This window comes from Cuculus canorus, chromosome Z, assembly GCF_017976375.1.
Source record: "Cuculus canorus isolate bCucCan1 chromosome Z, bCucCan1.pri, whole genome shotgun sequence".
In the NCBI taxonomy this organism is placed as follows: domain Eukaryota; kingdom Metazoa; phylum Chordata; class Aves; order Cuculiformes; family Cuculidae; genus Cuculus; species Cuculus canorus.
Window position 1 is genome coordinate 14,163,496 of NC_071441.1, and position 9,106 is coordinate 14,172,601.

At 38.9% G+C, this 9,106-nt stretch overlaps 1 protein-coding gene across 1 annotated transcript in view; it reads left to right on the forward strand.

The window, feature by feature from the left end:
* Positions 1–4,859, forward strand: part of ARSB (arylsulfatase B) — a 63,785-nt gene extending 58,926 nt beyond the window's left edge. The window contains exon 8 of the mRNA XM_009566303.2: positions 335–4,859. Coding sequence (XP_009564598.2) covers positions 335–600 — 266 coding nt within the window. The 3' untranslated portion in view covers positions 601–4,859. The remainder of the gene's footprint in view (positions 1–334) is intronic.
* Positions 4,860–9,106: the final 4,247 nt, after the last annotated feature.

The window sequence follows — 9,106 nt, forward strand, 5'->3', positions numbered from 1 at the left end:
ACAGCGGTGGAGAAACTATCATAGAATATCTCAAGCTGGAAGGGACCCATAAAAATCATCAAACCCAAGAAGAATGCCCCTGAAATTTCTTGATTTGAAATTTAGTGACATGGAAGTTTGAATCCCAGTGGTGCAGCTTTTTCACATAAGTCAGATTCCTGTGTAGGTAGTCCTGGACAGGAGAGACTGTGGTACTGGGCTAGAGTTAAGGAATGCAGCAACCGTCACTTGCTAGTGGCTTGTTGAGGGACCCAGTGAATTTGCAAAACTCTGTTTCTCCACATTGCTGCTCCCTATCTGAGAATTAACTTTTGGTCTGTTCATGTTTCTGCAGGGTGCGGTCATTGGTTCCCTCCACCGTCTTTATTCAATGAATCAAAGATTGAATCATCTGATCCACCAACAAAGAGACTTTGGCTGTTTGATATTGTTCATGATCCTGAAGAGAAAAATGATTTGTCTGAAAAATATCCTCATGTGGTAGAAAAACTGCTTTCGCGGCTTCAGTTTTATTATAAAAGTTCAGTGCCTGTGTTCTACCCTGATGATGATCCCCACTGTGATCCAGCAGAAACTGGGGCTTGGGGTCCTTGGGCATAACACATAGCACTACATCCTGCAAAATATTCCTATAGCAGAGTCTGGTTTATGGACTCAGGGTCTTAGTCACCTATTTCTTACCTTGTTTATTAAAATGTTGTTAATTGTGAGCTCGTTCCTTGAGTAATTTGGTATTTCTTACTCCTAAAATATGTTTGGAATCTTATTTCAGTCATTTCCCACTCTGTCCTTCTCAACTCTTTTATGTGAGATGTTCATAATGTTATAAATCTGTTGGCTGAATATTCTTTGTCCAGAATATGTTTTTAATGCAGAAGGTAAAACACTGCCTCCCTCCTTGGAAGAAATTACTTTTCTTAAAAAGCTGCAATGAATCATGGCAGCAGGAATATCCAGAATGCATCCATCTTGTTAAATAAGCTGATTTTTGGTTTTGTATTTGTCCAGAAGACAAATTCTATTGGAAGCTGTTACATATCTTTAAAGAATAGAAATAAAAAATACAACAGTTGACATAAAGGCAAAAATCATTAACATGCATCTCCATCCAGAAAAGAGAGAAATATCCCAGCATAAGAAAAAATGAACCAAACAAAACCTCACACAATACAGCAAAATCCCTAATCCTTATTCACTGTTGATGGAGTACAGTGTTCAACTGGAGTGCAGGGCTGTCAGGCAGAGGGGTCTTGAAGGCTGAAGAAATGGGTGAACAAAGACTTAATGAAGTTCAACAAAGGCAGAGTCCTGCACTTGGTGTGGAATAGCCCCATGCAGCAGTACACACTGTGTTATGCCTGGACAAAAAACATTTTTGTAAGGAAAATCTAGGCATCCTGCTGGAAAATAAATAGAGAGAAACTTGCTATGTGCTCTCCTGGTGAAGAAGACCAACCACATGTTGGTCCATAAAATAAAGAATGTAGCCAGCTCGTTAGGGGAAGTGTTTACTCCCTCCTGTTCAGCACCGGAGCATGGGATCACATTTTGGGCTTCCCTGTACAAGAAAAGTATTGACAAATCAGAGTGAGTACAGTGGAGTGCCATGAAGATGAACAGAAGGAAGAGAGAAAATGGGCGGGGGGGGGGAGGCTACAAAAATGGTTTAGGTTTTGCTGGAGAAGAGGAGATAAAAGGGAAATTGCTATCTTCACCTACCTGATGTGAGGGCATAGAGAAGATGAAGCCAGACTCTTCTCAGAGGTGCACAAAGATGAGAAGCTTACCAGGAGCACATGGAGTTCCAGTTCAATAGAAGAAAAGGAGGAAAAAACAAAATCACAATGAGGTTAGTCAAATACGGGAACTGCAAGGCTAAGGCAACCCTATCCTTGGAGGTGTTTACTCCTTGGTTGGAGAAGACCCTATGTAATGTAATTCCAAAGTTGGATCTAACTTGAAGTTGGCCCTGCTTTGGTGGTGGTGGTGAGGAATGACCAGGTGACCTCCAAAAGGCCTTTTCTGCTTGAATTATTCAATTCTATGATGAACAAAACTTTACTTTTATTGTTTGCCTCTGTGGTAAGTACTCTTTCTTCTCATATTTTGTTTCTTTATAACTGTAGTAGAGACTGTTTTCATTCTGAAATGGGCTCTGGGCCATGAAGAAATCAGGCCAAGCAACATCTCTTCATTACTCATCAAACTGATGTAAGATCGACCCACCAGCTCTCTTAATGTCTCAAACATCTGGAGTCTGGCCAGAGTTCTGGTACTCCTTCTCAGTGTCCTTAGCCAAGTTCTCAGGCTGCGGAGCTTTAGCTGTCATCATCTCCAGAAAGCAGGGATCTAACTGCCTATTTTCTGGCTCCAGGACCAACTGCTATAAATTTCACTAATATTTTGCACACCTTTTCTCAGTTTTCTCTTATGAGATTTGTGCTAATTATTAGCAAACAGATTAATGAAGAGACAGACTTGATGAATTTGTGCATTTTTTTAACAGAAGGATAAAGCATGGAAAAGATGCTTAAGAAAAGTGAAAACACATATAAAAATGAACAGATATTCCTGCTTTCTGTTATAGCTTATTTTTCGTTACACTTTTAAATCTAGTTTGCTGTTTCTACCTTAGCTGTTTTCCTACAAGCAGAAATGAAGTCAAAGCTCTCCAGAAGCTTGTTCAGCTTTTTGTCTTTTTCTTTCCAAAGACCCTCATGTTTCTCTCCTTGGTCACTTCTGCTCCCTTACTTCCCTTGAAGACAGGGAAAGAAGAAAAATAGCTTGAGAGGAAATAATTTCCTTATAGGAGGAAAATTTATATTCCGCATGGTTTGGTTGGATAAGTTTTGGAACCCTGTTTCAGAACGAGGTTCAATATCCTTCTCCATTCATCCGTCAGTGGCTGAAAGCAGATGTTTGCAGCAGGGTATGACCAGGGCAAGCATATGTCATTAAGCTCTTGAGGTTTTCTCTCACCTTCTAAGCTATCAGTCAGAGCCTCAGAGATTTAACTTCCAGGTATTTAGTTGCCTTCAGTGATATTTTATCTCTTCCATGAGGTTGCACAGCTTTTCCATTGGGGTCCTTGGGCACATTGTGTAGCCTTACAATACCTTGTAAATTGTTGGTAATCACACAATTGCACATTTCCACAGCTCAGCTAGACACGATGTGAAGAATCATCTGTTTGTTTATGACCTGCTTCCAGGTAATTTGTGTTTTCATGGGTAAAATACATATGCTGTGACTGAAGCTCTTGCCATACTATATTTAGCAACTTTCATATTAACCAATATCTTTAAAATATCAAGAAAGAATTTATGTCCTGTAAAGGTTGTCTCCAAACTGATACCTGATTATGTCTCCTTACGTTTTATGAAACATATTTAAGCTTTACTTTCTATCACGTGTGACTGTTCTCTCAGCTCCTGCTCAGATTTCAGCTGACACATAGTTCGTGCAAAGCCCTGATATGAGCTGGGAGCAGTGCCCTTAAGTCAAAGTGAGAGCAACACGCAGGCAGCCCACAGGAAGGTCTACAGGTCATTACACAGACATTATCACCTGCAGCTTGCTGTCTCCTGTAGACATAATCCTTGTTATTGATTGTCTGGCAGTTCCTTCAGAATCCACTAACTTATGGAAATGTTATAGACCAAACTTCCAAGCTGGAAAGTATAAGTGACATCAGCTTATCCAAAGGGCTTTTGAAACTTATCCAACAGCAGCCAGACTGCTGAGGCTTTGGTGCTTTCTGGTGTGATACGGGGGAGGCCTGCACGGTGACAGAAAAGGAGGATGAGCATCATTGACTACGTAAGTCTTTTGCTTATAGTTGTATGAGTTACAAGTCATGAATTAGACAGCTTGTGAGTTAGAAACCTTGTGAATTAAACAATGGGTTAGTGAATTCACGTTAGACTATTCTGTACAAAGGGAACTGAGCCCTTGTTTGATGTGTGTGTTTGTTTTCTTTCGTAATGAGCTCATAAAATAATTTAGACTATGTTGTCCTGTAATTTGAATGGACTGTGACAATCTTGGCTTCACAGCATGGTGGTGCTTCGCTTTCAAGTTTTTGATGACTCTTTATGATAACTCAGGCTCAGGCTCTGTTATTTGCTGCCCACAGGAAGAGATGGAAAATGTGAGCAACAGAACCTTTTTATAAAAAGCTTTTGCATCACCTTGACAAAGCTTGTACCTTCTTTTGATGGCTGTGGAAAAGCCTTTATTGTAGTTCTCCTTCCTAACCATTGCAGTTTGCTTATTTTATAGCATCATAATGATTTATGCTAGTTTATAACTTCTCCGTTTAATACTGCAACTTTAAGTTTCATATCCTTATTTTCTGTACCATATAGTTTATAACAGGGCTTGGAATATGGGATTCTGAAAGAGTAAGTTGTCAAATCACCTTAAGCAACTTTCAGTTACTGTTTCTGTGTGTCTTGCATTAATAATACAGTTTGTTCTTCAAATGCGTTTTTGAAATAAATCGTCCAAATATTAGACGATCCACCAGTTTAGTACGCTATTACTCATTTGTTCAGAATGCGTTCGTTAATTTATTCTTGCAATCAAGATGCAGATGGAGAAGTTGACAGCCACCCCCCCAGTATATGAAGCAAGTAGATCCATTGAATTTACATCATTCTAACTCTTGAAAGAGTTGGCTGTTTTTTTCATTGTGCATATTTCTTTAGTGCTCTGTCTCACCAAGCAGACATGTGAGACTAGAAAGCTAACTGTTCTCGGTCAATACCCATATACAACATTTTAGTTTATAGTAGTAGTTACAGGATGTGGTTGCCACAATAACAAGGGACTGGACTCGGGTGTGGGGGGAATTTCTGCCCTACATTCTTGTGTATCATTCAGCCTTCAGTACTCATATTACAAAAGTAGAAATGTTGGCCTGGCAACAAAAGTGGAAACTTTTGTTAATCATATTTTTATTACAGGTACTGTTCTTTTTAAGCTGATATCCAGTTTCATGGAAAAGAATGATATTCCCCAAAAAAGTAAGATATCCCCCAAAACTGCATCAGCTCACTGGTAAAAGCTCAGGTAATTAGTGTGTTTTAAGTCTCCCATCAATGTCGTCTCTGTGGCTAAAGTTAGAAAAAATTAAAGAATGGCAATTTCAATTTCAGAGGTATCTTGCAATCCTGCATATCCTGCAGTCTGCATTTTAATGTCTTGCTGATATTCTAGTTCATATAATTCATCTACTAGGAAGAGACTGGAATGTTACTCTCTTCTGTGCGTATCAAATTCACCCTGTATTTTCTCCTGTTATATTTTAAAATCCAGGGAATAATTTTCTTAGCTACAGTACACATAATTATTTATTTCCTAAATATTTTCCATGGGTGGCCCTTATAAAATTTTTTAATTTAATTAGGTTACAGCAAAAAACCCAACATCTGGCTGACACGTTTATATTGGCATCTGCAAAGAGTTGTATACTGTGCAGTTGTTTCAAATTGGGAAATACAAGATTCTTTATATGTTTAGTGGTTACTTGAGTAACATTCAAAAACACAAGCATTTTGAACTCTCTAAATAAAAATTCATTTCATCCCTTTCCAAGTTAAGATTCATTCTTAATCTAGCAAACATCTGAGCATTTTGAATTCAAGTCTTCATTTTTGTATTGTAGAAATGAGTTAAGCTTCAGAAACTTAATGAAGATTAGGAAGAGTGCTCACACTGGCTAATCATTTTCCATTGCTTATTTACAGAAAGATGCATACAAACAAGGAAGGGACAATTTTATAAGCAAAACAGAAGATCTGGAACTATTGTTGAAACAAAGGCCCTGTATTCAGCCTGAAAATAATTTGTCCAGCTTTCTTAAAGTTGATAAATGGGTCTTGGATGAAAATCTGAGTTTAATCCTCTTCAGAACTTTAAGCAGAAGAACCCAGAGTTTAAGTCTTTGTGGTCTGTGTGGGTTTGAAGCTCCCTCTGTGAATTAGCCTTTCATCTTACTTTGTGACAAAGTGGTTTAGTGGTAGTAAGATATTCCCAAAGCACTTCCATGTTTTCTATAAGAAGCAGCAAATGAGCTTGAGGTTAGAGACCCATTAGATCTGTGGCACTCTATTTCTTTTTTACCCAAGTGTCTTGATGGAAGGGGTGACAGTGACAGAGCCAGTGATGCAAAATTTATGGTGGGGTCTGGAACATAAGGACATGGGTATGTGTAGCCATGTTTGTAATCCCAGGGCCGTGGGAACCCAAATAAGGAATAGACAAGTGAATCACAAAACATACAAGTCAAACAGTTTAGATGAAAGAAATCTTGACAAAGAAAAAATATGTAATGTCAAGCAATACATGGTGATCCAGAATCTAACTGTAGCTATGGGCTGTGCTCAGCCTAGGAACCATTTCCAAGACATAACAGTTGTCAAGGCAGAATTTGTTTTCCTGACTACCTGCTTCTTTGGCAGCCCACCTCAGGCACTCTTCCAACTGGAGCCCAAGACTGTATCTCCTTCATAACACTAACCTTAGCTTGGATGTGATGGTGGGGTCAGAGGACGCTTTCTACAGGCTATCCTTCCCTTGGCAGCCCCTTTGCAGCCCCACCCTAAGTGGACCCATAGGTTTTATGTCTCTCTAGCTATAAATAAGATGAGGTTTGTAATAGGAAAGTAGTCATTTTGCTAGGAGAATGCAAAAAAACTCACCAATGCTAAGTCTGAGGAGGTTTTTAAGGAATTTTTTTTTTGCTAGCAGGTTTCCAGCTGACTGTTTTAACTATTTCAGCTTACTGTCATTTTTCAGCTGCAGGCAATAGACTTGACTGGTTTCAGGTTGGGTTTTTATGTGGGAAGATTTTGGTTAAATATGTAGTTTAGAGAGTTCCCTAGGGTCCTAAGCTGTTTTTTTCTGATTCCAGTGTTTTCACGTCTTCTTCCTGTGCTGCACAATGTGTATATGAGCTCATCTACATCAAGCAGAACTGCTGTAAGGAACAGTAAAAGCTTTTTGGCACAGAGCAGGTGGAGTGAGTCAACCACCCGACCATGGATGGGTTCAGTGACAGCCCTTGTGATAATTGCATACTATAGTTAGCAGAGGCAAAGAGGAGGCTACATAAAGTTCTTGTTGCATTAGTATTCCCTCCTGAGAGTGTTATTTTTGTAGGGTGGAGTTGAGAGATATTGGAAAGGTTGGTGATATATCTGCTGCCAAGTTTCAAGAAAATGACTACCGGCTGTTATCATCAAAGCAGCTCACGGATGTTGATCCCCTAATTCTGGCTAAACTCGATAGCAACAAAGACAGCTATATTTTGTCTGCAGGGCTATAGTTAGAAAAAAAGTACAGTCAGAATCTCTAGATTTGGAACTAAGGAATGCAGGCCTTACTTGAACGAGTCTTCAAAAGCCACAAAAAGGTACTACACCAAAGCCATAGTTCTAGGCTGCCAGATTCTGGCATCCAGGACAGTCATAAAAATAAAAGAGCTCTGTCTTGCTTTGTGTCATGCATTCTTGTGATTTCTTCAAGCAAACAAGGAGTTAGAATGCAGTGAATACACAGACAAACAAAGTAAGCTGTGTTCAGTATTCAGCAATGCTTGTTGAGTAGTTTTGGGCATAGAGCCACCAGTAATGAATGGAAAACTTTGATCAGGACATCTGTGGCCTGCCCAAATCATTTCATGGGGTCTACAGTTCTGCTATGAACATCACTTGGTGGCCTTGTTAACGAAGGATGTTGGAGCCTTTCTTCATTGTGTAAATTCTCCCAGCACACTTTGTCTCTGGACAATGAGTAGATGAATGTTGAGAGCATTAAGTCAAAGGCTTGACTTCACTTCTAGCAGAGGTGCTTTCAGTTCCAGCTTGACTCTACTTAAGACCCTGTAACAAATATTTTTTTCTTCCCCCGTCTATAGTTACAGTTATGGCAATTCTGTAACTCCAGACTTTCTCAATGTTGCTCACCAATGAGGGGTTATCCATGAAAACAGTCAGTTTCTGGAGGTTCATCATTTTTTTTTCCCCTCTGCCCTGTGTATTGGTGGTTAAGAGCAGCCTTTTTAAAAGGCTCTGCAAATCATAACTGCCATTCCAAGAACCACAGAAACACTGCTGCCCTGTGAGTGGCCCTTACAGATGTACTGAATTTTCACTTTAATTCTTGTTCTGTTTGCTTTGTTTTCAAATAACCTTTTAAAAGTCATACTTGATTGATAAAGCAGTGTCTGAAATAATCCCGAGGTGACTATTAGTCTGGTCTGGCCACACTCTCCTGCCCTAGCACATGTTGCAGAAACAAAGTCATTGTCCTGCCTTTCCAGTTCTGTTTTGGCTTTACTGTATGATGAAGAGAGCATGGTCATGGTATATTAAGTAACTGGATAAGAGCAACAGATACTTTACCATTTTTTCTGCTTCTAGATAAAGCTCCAAGACTAATACAGCAGAGAAGTCTGGCTAAGAGTTTACCAATCATTTTCTTTTGCCATATATTCAGCCTAAAGAAATCCAAACCAGCTGAAATGGCACAGCCTTTGGCTGAGTACAAAATAGGCATATTTATAATATCAAAGAAAACTTATGAATGTATCCCAGCTGCATTTTGAAAAATGTAGGAGGGAATAGAGTGGAACAATTGCATTTCTGTTTGTATTTGCCCTATAAAGTAGCCCACTCTGAAGAAAGATTTACAGAAGTGAATCATTGAGAGATTGTCTCTTAGAGGCAGCAGATATAAGTTGTCTGAAATTCCTTTGAGTTATAATTGCTTGTTCGAAATGGGATTTTTTGTTGATTATTTCTGCCCATAGTACAGAGGGATTAAAGGTACATTGTTTTATGTGGAGAATCTTTAAGAATTCTCAGCTTTTATGTATTTTCTTTACAGCAAAGAAGAGGCCATAATACAGTAAAAAAAAAAAGGCTAAAAGCAAAATTTTCTATTATTATTTTCTAGAATAGCGAATAATATCCTCTAGAAAATCGGGGCATTTTCATACAGGAAGGGAAGATTTTATATGTAAAAGTTTATTCTATTTATAGGAGTAAATAAAATTACAAGAAGCCATTTTTCTGGCTGTAAAGACTGACTGTAAGTTTAA